This window comes from Rutilus rutilus, assembly GCF_951802725.1.
Source record: "Rutilus rutilus genome assembly, chromosome: 1".
Lineage (NCBI taxonomy): Eukaryota > Metazoa > Chordata > Actinopteri > Cypriniformes > Leuciscidae > Rutilus > Rutilus rutilus.
In genome coordinates, this window is record NC_140209.1 from 3,386,733 (window position 1) to 3,399,649 (window position 12,917).

Here is a 12,917-nt window from a genome sequence, read left to right on the forward strand (position 1 = left end):
TTCACGACAATACTCAGTGGAAGAGAGGATAATACAAAGCATTACTTCAACAGTTCAGTTGTATCGTTCTGGAATTTGGATGGGGACAAGTAGATCATTTCACAAGAATGAAAGCAGGCGTTGGGAGACTCTTCTCAGCATAGCACACAGCACTCGTGTTCACTACAAATCCACAGCATTAATTCGACGTGCATCAGGTAAGGCAAACAACTGCAAATCACTCACACAGTAGGGCTGATCAGAAGCCTCGCTTCATCCATGCATTTCAATGGGAATATTCAACTCTCAATTCCTCTCCAATGTATCTGAAACAGATGTCCTCCTCAACAGTAAATTTCACATTCACAGTCTTTTCTTCAAGCTTTACATTTGATTCAACGATGTAATTGATTCACTTATCTTTCTCTCTTCCTCTTCCAGCGCAGATCCAAGCAGCAGTTCAATCCAGTAATATTCCACAAGCAGCTCTAACGACAGACTCCAATGGCAGTTCTTCACTTACACGAATTTCCAGGATTACAACGTCCAAAGTGAGCACTCAAACAGGAGATATTCTACCCCAAAACACAACGACAGAGACCCAGCCAAACAACTGATCAACTGAACACCGATTGACTTTTACCAGTTCCAACCTCGACCTCAACTCAACTTCGAATGGCTCTTTTATCCTCCTCTTGTGAAGCGGAAAGCCTGTGCAAACACCGCTCCTCTCTCCCTCACACCTGTCGTGCATCGGCGGTAATTAGTTTGGACAATATCTCCGCTACACCCGGAACCGGAGTGAGGCGTTACACCAAAATAATTCCCCCCGGGGAACATGGAAAGAAAACAAAGGTTCCGCTTTTCCCAGCATTTTGTCACCCGTGACATCAGCCAACATTGGAACATCTAACATCTTAGTCTATGACTTTATTTTTGACAAAAATAGTATATATATATATATATATATATATATATATATATATATATATATATATATATATATTATATATATATAATGTTAGATATGAGCAGAAATTGCTAAACAAAAGCTTTTTTGATGTGGCGGTATATTCTACAGTAGCCTAAAAACTGTACCCTAGTCTAGTCAACAAAATGTTGTCTTTCATACTTCGCCTGACTGTAATGTTGTTTTTATGAAATATTAGGGCATATAAATGCTAATTTGCAGTTTAATACGTTGCTTATACAAATACATTTTATTTCAACATATTCCAGTTGATTTTTACTCATCTCAGTAGGCTATAGCAAAGCAGTTTATTATTTTACACACAGACGCGCGATTCATATTTAGGCTAAACAGTCTTTACAAATATGTCCCCTTCATTCATCTCACAGAAAGGCGAGTCATATTATAGAAATGGGATTCATCTTTTTGCGGTTTACATAGGCCTACACTAACGTTATTCCATAACGTTATTCCACACGTGAGAAAAGAAAACAGCCTACCTCACTCCTCAGCGGAATCTGCTCCTCATTTCAGGAGATATTGCTCCTCATCAGCACTGTTCTGAAGAATCTTTTCTCCATAAGGTAGGCTATAATGTCTCACTCGCGAGGAGTCGCGGCGCGCTGTGTTTACAGCTGATGTGGGCGTTTCATAGGTCTGAAATAGTTCTCAGAATTTGCGTTTGAATAGCACGCGCTCTCCAGGGAGTGGTCACATTACTGTGAATCATCTCGTAATGAGGTCGACTGGAGTCGCTCTCTTTTTATACAGATTACAGAAGCTGAGAATATTTGTTTTTTATATAAATGACTTCATTTAAAAGATGCGATCTCAAGCTTTATGCCCGTGGGTCTGTTTGCCTGTTTGACTGAATTTTCGCGGAGTTATAGATCATTTTCGAACGCGTTTCAAATGGGAGTTTACTGACAGAGAGAAGGCAGAAATCGCATCATGTTATTTTTTCTTTATTTGTCAAAAAGCAAAACACTTTATTTTTATTGTGAGTATACAGAAAAAAAATACACACTTAACAGGATCGATTGATGTATTACACGAAAATGAAAGATCAAAATTAGCAGAGCATTTAGTGTTTATTTTCATTGCTAAAAAAAAAAACCGAGCAAAACGCGCGGGCGCGTTTTTGGTCCCCAGAGGGTTAAATCAATGTTTTTTTTTTTTGTGAACGATAAAGCAAGACTATTTTCACATAATTTTGAAGCTAGAACTCAAAGGGACAACATCCATTAGTCAAAAGTCTTGTGGACACATATTTAATATGTGTTTTGTGGTCTTAATTCAGCAACTTTCATTTTTATTTTTTCCAATAACCACGCATAAACATTATTCTCTTAAAAATACAAACATCTACATACACGTTGCTCGCATATTATGGTAGCCCTGTTTTTGCTATATAGAGTGAATTTACACCTTAGCCATTAACATGTTTATAAATAACTGAAAAAACCACAAATGTCAAGGCATGTCAGAACATCTCAAGGGCCCCAAAAACACCTTGGTCCCCAGAGGGTTAAGCATGGTGCATTAATCCTTTACATTTATGTGTGCATACGTGTTTACTGGTGTCTATGTGTGTTTTGGTACATATATATTTCATGTGTTTACTTTGTTGAGGGATGAATGAGCAACTTTTAAAGAGTCTTGAGTAAATGTCTTGTTTGTATGAGTTATGCATTATACACTCACCTAAAAGATTATTAGGAACACCATACTAATACTGTGTTTGACCCCCTTTCGCCTTCAGAACTGCCTTAATTCTACGTGGCATTGATTCAACAAGGTGCTGAAAGCATTCTTTAGAAATGTTGGCCCATATTGATAGGATAGCATCTTGCAGTTGATGGAGATTTGTGGGATGCACATCCAGGGCACAAAGCTCCCGTTCCACCACATCCCAAAGATGCTCTATTGGGTTGAGATCTGGTGACTGTGGGGGCCATTTTAGTACAGTGAACTCATTGTCATGTTCAAGAAACCAATTTGAAATGATTCGAGCTTTGTGACATGGTGCATTATCCTGCTGGAAGTAGCCATCAGAGGATGGGTACATGGTGGCCATAAAGGGATGGACATGGTCAGAAACAATGCTCAGGTAGGCCGTGGCATTTAAACGATGCCCAATTGCCCAAAGGGCCTAAAGTGTGCCAAGAAAACATCCCCCACACCATTACATTACCACCACCAGCCTGCACAGTGGTAACAAGGCATGATGGATCCATGTTCTCATTCTGTTTACGCCAAATTCTGACTCTACCATCTGAATGTCTCAACAGAAATCGAGACTCATCAGACCAGGCAACATTTTTCCAGTCTTCAACTGTCCAATTTTGGTGAGCTCGTGCAAATTGTAGCCTCTTTTTCCTATTTGTAGTGGAGATGAGTGGTACCCTGTGGGTTCTTCTGCTGTTGTAGCCCTTCCGCCTCAAGGTTGTGTGTGTTGTGGCTTCACAAATGCTTTGCTGCATACCTCGGTTGTAACGAGTGGTTATTTCAGTCAAAGTTGCTCTTCTATCAGCTTGAATCAGTCGGCCCATTCTCCTCTGACCTCTAGCATCAACAAGGCATTTTCGCCCACAGGACTGCCGCATACTGGATGTTTTTCCCTTTTCACACCAGTAACTGAGCAGATTGTGAAATACTCAGACCGGCCCGTCTGGCACCAACAACCATGCCACGCTCAAAATTGCTTAAATCACCTTTCTTTCCCATTCTGACATTCAGTTTGGAGTTCAGGAGATTGTCTTGACCAGGACCACACCCCTAAATGCATTGAAGCAACTGCCATATGATTGGTTGATTAGATAATTGCATTAATGAGAAATTAAACAGGTGTTCCTAATAATCCTTTAGGTGAGTGTATATTTCTGCACTTACTATTATCGTAAAGTAAGTTGTTTTTTTTTTCTTTGTTGTGTATGTGTCTTCTGTTTCATTTGTGTTTGTGTTTTTTGTTTTATTTGACTGCCGCTGTAAGGTCAATGTCAATTTTTGTACCTGGATTTGAGGATCCCCTCGAAAACGAGATGATTCATCTCAAGGGTTTATTCCTCTTCAATAAATAAATGTCAAATATGGGTGTATGGGCAGAGTTTAGATTTGGGTAGGTGGAAATTACATAAAAAAAGGTAATATTCCTCCCTTATTAATATGAACAACTTTTTTATTTTTTATTATATAGAAAAAAATCTTTTTCCCAGTGTTTGCTGGTGTAACAGACTTTGTTGAATTCTGTTATGATGCACAAATTTTGGATGTACTGGCGCTTGTTGTATATGTGTGTATGCAATGTATTTTTCCCCTCTGGGCTTGCCGTAGATAGGCATGGGTCATGCACACTTGGTACTGGAGTGTCACAGGTTTTTGGAGTTGGTGATCTGAGGTGTTGTATAATAAAGTGGAGAAGGGTTCAAACTGCTATCATTTATTGTTTTCTTATTTCTGAGTGTTAGGCGAACCCTGTATGAATGCTCGGTCACATTGGCGCTTGGGTGATGAAAACCAAGACTGAAATCCAGTGTGAGTCCTAGAGCAATGGATGAGTGGAATGGAGTGGAATTTGCCAGTGTGTCTGCGGGGGCCGTGGATGCCAGTCACGTGTCTTTGACAGTGTGCGGAGGGGCCGTTCACCTGAGAAGAAATCATTCCAACACTTTGATGAGTGTACACCAGGTATGGATGTTCGTGGTTATAAAGACTCGTACTCTGCTCAGTCTCCTGCAAGACGCAGCCCTAGCCCCGGTCCTCGCAGATGGAACAGCTTTGAGGATGACTCGAGAAAGCGGGGAGTGCGTTTCATGTCTCCTGGTGGAGCGCCGCAATGGGCTGGGAAACAGACTTTAGCTGATGTTGTGGCCCAAACACCAGCTATGCTGCCTGTGGACCCTGTAATGGACAATGTTGATGATGGTGACTCAATTTCAAAAGACATCAATGTGACTGTGGATGCTGGCCAGGAGCTGGTGTCTTATGTGAGAGGAATTGAATTGAAGGTGTGGAGGTTCAGATGTTAGTGGACTCCAACACTTCGTAATCGGCTATTAAAAAAGGACTATGTGTCAGCCTGTGCTGTGAATAGACAAATGCTAGATACACTCGGCACCATCACAGTAACATTTCAGCTGGGAACTGAGTTGTGGCAGCATGTATTTCATGTGCTAAGAGAAACCACACAGACTGTGTTGCTCTGCTGGGACTTTTTGTTGAGGAGCCATGCTTTACTGGACCTCGGCCATGCTAAGCTACTACTGTGGGACATCTCAGTTCCTCTCCTTACCAGCAAAGATTTTGTTCCACTGTGCTGCAATGTGTCGCTGGCCACCGCTATGAACTTGCCACCTCTCAGTGAGTCAGTTGTGGCAGTTAAAGTGTGTACACCCAACACAGTCCATTTGGCTAGTGACTTTGTTGGCTATCTGGAACCCAATGTGGCGGATTCTTCCGGTCTAGTGGTTCACACAGTTGCCATGATTCACAACGGACTGACAAAAGTTTGTTTTTTGAATCCTACTGGACAGGACATTTAATTGAAACAAGGTATGCACCTGGGTGAGTTTTACACAGTTGATGACTCAGATGTTCCGCTGTTTCATGCTCCAGTTGACGTAGCTGCAGTGACCTTTTCCAGGGTCACGCCTCCTGTCTCATTGGATGAGTCACCTATTTCTGAATCTGAGAGAGCTGCGCTTTCAGCATTGCTGTTGGAATACAATGACATCTTCAGCTCCTCCAAATGGAATTCCAGTAGATGTGCACTAGCAAAACATCACATCAGAACTGGTGAGCAGACTCCTATCAAACAGCGTGCATATCGTGCTTCCCCTAAAAAACGTGCTGAGATAGAGAAAAAAGTGGCTGGCCTGTTAGAAGATGGAGTCATTGAGGAGAGCTGTAGTCCCTGGACGTCACCAGTTGTTTTGGTGAAAAAGAAGTGTGGAACATGGCATTTTTGTGTAGACTACAGGCAATTAAACAGTGTGACTATTAAAGACTCTCATCCTCTACCCCATGTGGATGACACACTACTGTCCATGCTGATGGGCCTATCCAACACCCCCACCACATTTCAATGCTTAATGGAGTTTGTCCTCAGAGGGCTCCCGTGGCACATTTGCATGGTATATCTCGATGACATTTTAATTTATAACAAAACATTTGAAGAACACCTGTCTAGCCTGAAAGAGGTGATTTCAAGAATCCAATTTGCTGGTTTGAGACTAAATCTAGGCAAATGTTACCTTGCCAGAGATCATGTGGTCTTTCTTGGCCATGTCGTTTCTCGAACAGGTCTTCAACCTGATCCAAAGAACACAGAGAAAGTTTTGAACTGGTCAATTCCCCATTCTCCTTCTGAGGTGAGAGCCTTTGTGGGACTGTGTTCCTATTACAGACGATTCGTCAAGGATTTTTCTAAACTCGCTGCTCCACTAAACCATCTCGTCAGGAAAAATGTGCCCTTTGTGTGGAATGCTGAGTCATCACTGAGACAAATCATTTAACCTTTTGAAAAGTGTGTTGTCATCCGATCCTGTAGTGGTATTGCCTGACTTCAGTGTGCCTTTTAAAATCTACACTGATGCATCCAACCTGGCCGTTCTGCAGTTCTTGCCCAGGACAGAGATGGACTTGTGTGGTCGCATAGCCTATGCCAGCTGGGCATTGAATTCCACACAAAGGCGTTAGTCCACCTTTGATCGTGTGTTGTGGGCTATTGTGTGGGCAGTAAGGGAATTCAAGCATTACATTGGACTTGCCTCATTTACCATTATCACAGACCACTCTTGGCACTTTGACGTATGTCCATTAATGATGATCCAACAGGAAGAAGAGGGAGGTGGATACTGGAGCTTGATCCATTGAATTGGGTCATTGTACACAAAGATGGAAAAAAACATAAGAATGCAGACGCGCTTTCTCGCCGCCCTGAGACACCTGGCCCTAACGAGGCAGAGGCCAGTGTTAAAGAGGTACTGGAAGTGAATGTGGTGAGTTCTAATCAAACAGATGGCATTCCATGTTCCTCTGAAGTCACTGATTTGGCAGGAGATGCGACTGCTGTCAACTCACATGACAATTTAAGTCAAGTCAAGTCATCTTCATTTATATAGCTCTTTTAATAATGTAGATTGTTCCAAAGCATCTTTACATTGATAATAGGAAATTAAAGTAACAGAGATTGTTTTGGCTTTATAGCAGCTCTAGAATAAAGTTATTGTCCAGCTAAAGTTAGTTTGATTGATTCACTTCCGTCGCAATGATCATTAGTTATTAACTTAGGGGCCGCTAACACGACACCGTTTTAACAGAAAATTCTTAAGTTCTTTCTGCGCAAACTTAAAAAAACTTCAAAAACGTGAACCAGTGACCACATGCACATTACAAGTTCAGTCTATAGGTATGTGCGTTTGAATATATGTGTGCAGGCGTGTACTCCTTCCCTACTAATCAACCCTCAACATACTACTTGTCTGGCCTTCAAATTTATAATACAGATTTTTTAGCACTTCCACGTAGCCACGCGAACCGGAATTATCCCGACAACGCTTTATATGTAGATAGGTAAAGGGAGGGGAAGGAGGCCTTCACAGGGAAGAGCCTACTGTAGTTGACATTTCAAGACTGTGCTGTCGTCGCATCCGGGCGCAGGTCCTTCATCTGGATATGGCCTGGATCTGGCGGACTGCGGTAAACCTCGAGATAAACAAAGAGACTAATATTAGCGTAGACGCCATTCTTCTTATGATGTAACGAGTACATCAGGATTTATGGGAAGTGTTCCCGGTTCTGGCTGACCTAATCTATGCAGCCTAACATTGAATTGTAAAAGTCTATAATGTGTTATGTGTATGATAGGTCAAAGAGGTGTGTTTTTAGTCTAGCTTTGAACTGACAAGAGTGTGTCTGCTTCCTGGACAATGTTAGGAAGACTGTTCCAAAGTTTTGGTGCTAAATAGGAAAAGGATCTTCCTCAAGCAGTCGATTTTGATATTCTAGGTATTATCAACTGGCCGGAATTTTTAGATCGCAATAGACGTGAAGGACTATAATGCGTTAAGAGCTCGCTCAAGTACTGCGGAGCTAAACCATTTAGTGCTTTGTAAGTAATCAGCAATATTTTAAAATTTATACGTTGAGCTGGGTGATGCAATCCCAAAGACCATCCAGGTCGCCAACGAGTTTTGATGACAGTGTTTGTCAAATATCTATTCGGAAGCTGTAGGGGGAGCTCTATAGAGAAACCCGCGAAGAAAAAGCGAGAAAACAGCGAAGAAATTGGCAAAGCTGCATAGCGCTGCTTTAATCAGTCAGCACAGACAGTAGCATGTTGTCTGTTTGAGGACTATGTTCTGATTCATGGCGTTCCAGAGACTTTGCATTCGGACCAGGGTCATCAGTTTGAGGCGGAGGTGGTTCAGAATTTCTGTCATCTGCTGAGCATTAAAAAGACACGCACCACTCCCTACCATCCGCAGTCGGATGTTATGGTTGAACGATTTAATCGGACCCTGATTGATCAACTGGCTAGGACCCTTTTGACCTATGGAGGGGAATGGGACGATTATGTGAAGCATGTGGCTTTCGCTTACAACACAACGACTCACTCCAGCACTCGTTTCACACCTTACTTCTTGCACGGGTCCCTGCTGATGTACTGTTACCCACCCGTGCTCTTGTTCCTCAGATGTCAGCATCACATGTTGAGTTTGTTTCCATATTGCTGACAAAACTGAACTCTGCCTTTAGCAGTGCACGGATGCACAGTGGGGCAGCCCAAGACCGTCAAAAACTGTACCATGATGTTGGATTGCGTCACCAGCCCTATGATGTAGGTGCCATGGTGTGGCTCCACAATCCAGAGGAGAGCCGCATGAAACTGGCACTCCATTGGAAGGGATCGTATAAAATAGTGCAATTCATGGTGGATTCATGTGGGGAAAAGGGACTGACTTAACGGAATGTAGATCCTTTTGACTCTGGTGAGAGGGCGCAGGTTGTGCATTACAATAGGGTGTGTCCTTACACATTGCCTGTTTCTCTTGTGTCACAGAACCAGACATTGTCCAATGTTCTGGACTCACAGCCTGAGTCTCTTTCCCTGGAGTCTGGAGTTTCTGGTGGAGAGGAGTGTGTTTCTCATCAGAAAGATCTGAGTGCTTTGTCTGACTCACCATGTTCAGTTAAGGGGTCTGAGCAAAACATGAGTAGGACTGGGAGAGTTCATAGACCTCCGGGCCATTTGAAGGATTTTGTTTTGTATTAAAGTAACTGTATACCTATGTGAATGGAAGAGTGCAAGTTTGAATTTGTTCTATTGTAGAGCATGTTGTAACTGTCAAAAAAACAAACAATTAAGTTAAGTTAAATTAGTCAGTTAAATGAAATCTGCTTAGAGTACAAGTGGTCCCGCTCTAAAGAGTGTTATGCTGAGTTCTTCACACTGAACGATTTTAGCCCCAATTTTCACTCGCTAAAAGGTTTTGGGAGATCGCCGACAAATGCCCGAAATCACAGGCAAATCGGTGCTTGTTCCCGTGAGTGACAATCACGCAGTGTGAATCTGAGAAAATATCCGTGAGATATTTAGCAATCCTGCTGTGTGAATAGGCTTGTTTGAGATGAGCAAAATCTGTGCAGAACCGATCACCTATGATCAGCGTGAGATGCATGCCGGTTATAAATGTGTCCTAGTGCGGTCCGCCTGGCTCTGATGTCATGCTGACGTATGTCAAAAAACTCTTGCGAGCGCAAGGCGGACATGTCGAATTCTGCAGTCGAGTGCAGTTGCTCTCCACCGACTGATGATCAAAAGCATGATGGGAAACGACTTGTTGACGACACAGCTTAATGCTCATTGGTTTAAACAACCGTGATGAACTGTTCTCTTTTAAAATGTTTGATTTTAAAACTCTGATCTCATGTGTATAAATTATGTGTTAGTATTCTCAAACTCTCTGACAGTGTGATCTATGGGTTATTTGATTGTTGTCATATTTATACAAATATATAGGCTATATAAAACATGTCTGTAATTAAAGTAAAAATTATTGATAAACACGTATTTGGTATGTTATTAAATGGGTGTCTTGTTCATTATAATTATTTTCATATAAAAGCAACATAACTTAAATTACATCCAGTTTATGAGCAACACCGTGCACAAGCGTGAATCCCACGATATCCGGCTTCTCACAGGTGTCTGATCCACTGCGAGAAGAGAGGTCTGCCCGTCTCGCCTGCACTTTTTTCACTCCTCCCCTCACTGCAGCCGCTACTCTTGACTACAATTCAGGTGAGGCAAGGCGCATCTCAAACAAGCCTAATGTGTTCTGACTGAAAACTACATCGGCGATGATTGACAGCCAATGAGAGAGCAAGATACAGGACAGCGGGATGTTCGGGGAGGAGTTATAGACTAGAATATCAGCAATTTAAGAGATATATTTACAATCATATCAAACAGAAATAAAGCACAAACATTTGCTTGACCAGCAGCAACAGCAGCACATTGCAACATTATTTATTTACCCCCAACTCTCTTTGCAGAAACACACAATCCTTGCTCTCCTCAAGCATTTCCTTCTGCATAATCTGTTTTTCTTTTTCTCCTTTTCGCTGCAAATCAGCACACAGACAATTTGGATCACAATCTTCTTGTGGGCTATCATTTTTAATAACAATTTTGGTCTCACGCACGCGTGATCTCGCATTATTTCCTTAATCACTTCTCGCATACGTTTGCTTTTAGTGCTATCAGGCTAAAGTTAGGATTTTCCCAGATGTCCTACAGGACCTTTAAATCTCTGAAGATCTCAGCAGAGGATGAAACAACTCCACAAACAGCATTACCAGCTTCACTTATTAATAAACAGACTGACTTTATTTCTGTCAGACGTCTACAGAAGATCTTATTGACATTAACAGTGGTTTAAAAGTTTATTGAACATGTGTGGTCACCATTATGATGATCAGTATTTCATTTAGTTGGCAGTTTGACTCTTGGCTTTTATGTGAGTTTGTGGTCTTTGTAACAGTGTTTAACAAAACACATAATTTGTTGCAAAGGGAACCAGAAACAAAGATGATTAGGTGATATGTGTTTCAGTGACATAAAGTAGGATAATTCACTGATATTATCCCTGACCAAAAGTGTCTATTTCTTATTAATAGATCAGAGGCTAAAATCAGGCAAGGAAAAATGTATTTTTATTTCTGAATCATGACCATTTTTGATGTAAAAATCACACTAGCATTATAAGAGCACCTCATGAAATATAAAATAACTTAAAAAATGCATTTCATAACCTGTTTGAGAACATCTGCTAATGCCTGATATGTAAATATCACTGATCTTAAAAGAGAAGAGCTGATAGGGAAGGTTGTATTTAATTAAATTCCACATTGATGTGATTGTTGTGTTGTAGTTTCAGGAGAAAGTTCAACAGCTGAAGATGAGCATCAGATTCCTGTGAGGAAAGACCAGATCAGACTGGTTCTGCTGGGAAAAACTGGATGTGGGAAAAGTGCCACTGGAAACACCATCATCGGCAGAAACGTTTTTAAATCTACAGCTGGTTCAGACTCTCAGACGAAACAGTGTCAGGCAGAAACTACAGTGAGGATGGGTAAAGAGATCTCAGTGATCGACACTCCTGGACTTTATGATACTGAACTCACTGATGAGGAGTTTAAAACTGAAATAGTGAAATGCGTAACATACGCTTCTCCTGGACCACATGCTTTTATTATCGTGATTAAAGTGGGTCGATTCACTGAGGAGGAGAAAAACACAATACAGCAGCTCAAAGAAGTGTTTGGAGAACAGATGGAAAAATACGCTTTAATCCTCTTTACTCACAAAGATCAGTTAAAGAAAGAAAACAAAACCATTGAGCAGTTTCTACAGGATAGTAAGGGTAAAGATCTTGAAGAACTTGTAGAGAGTTGTGGAAACCGGTTCTTCTGTATAGATAATGAGTCTGCCAATCTCACACAGTTCAAAGATCTGATCAGTAAAGTAGAGAAGATGGTAGAAGAGAATGGAGGAAGACACTTCACCAATGACATGTTTGAGAGAACAGAGAAACACATTCAGGAGATTCAGAAGCAGAAGTTAGATGAGAAAGTGAAGCAGTACAAACAGGAGCATAAAGAGGTTCCTCAAACAGAATGGCAGAAAATATACTGGAGTTTAGTAGAGGAGTCACGGTATGAAGCTGAGCTGTCTTTTACTGATTCATTCCTAAGAAAGATTATTGATGGCTACATAGTTGCTGCTGCCAGAAAACATAATAAGATAACAGTGACCCGTGAAGAGGAAGAGAGAGCCATAAAGGAGGCTGAGAGTAGAGGAATCAGTCGTATAGAGGCAGCAACACTTGCATTCAGAGCGACAAAGAAACTAGCAAGACAGAAGATGTGTAGAGTTCAGTGAGAGGTTTAGTAATGGTCAGATAAATGTGGACTTGACATCTAGACATGCTCCTTCAACTGAACTCAAAACTTTTATTCCTTACTATTGATTTTTTTTTTTCTTGTTGATTAATTGAACCATCTGTGAAATAGTCAAAAGTTAATGTTTCTTATAATGGCAAATACATGTACAGTATAATGAACCTAGCAGTCATGTGAGAGTACTGTAAAAGACTGGTGACTATAAATATGTTATAGTTCCCAAGGATATCTGAGTCCACTAAAGGAGGGAGAGCGTTTTCACATTTAACTCCTAAACTCTGGAATAGTGTCTCTGATAATGTCTGAGGCTCAGACTCACTGATTAAAGACGCTTCTCTTTAGCCTAGCATTCATATACTGCATCTCCTACCCTTATACTGTTATATCAGATCAAATGCACATGATTATCCTTGCTTAATGTTGTGAACAGCAGTACACATGTTTAAACTAATACATGTTAGCTAACTGCATGATTTGTGATATCTTGAACTGTATATTTCTG

The 12,917-nt window shown here is 41.2% G+C and overlaps 1 protein-coding gene across 1 annotated transcript in view; it reads left to right on the forward strand.

The window, feature by feature from the left end:
* Positions 1-12,917, forward strand: part of LOC311299306 (GTPase IMAP family member 8-like) — a gene marked incomplete at its 5' end in the record, with an annotated part of 29,720 nt that extends 16,803 nt beyond the window's left edge. Inside the window, one exon of the mRNA XM_084422814.1 lies at positions 11,386-12,917. Coding sequence (XP_084278940.1) covers positions 11,386-12,395 — 1,010 coding nt within the window. The 3' untranslated portion in view covers positions 12,396-12,917. The remainder of the gene's footprint in view (positions 1-11,385) is intronic.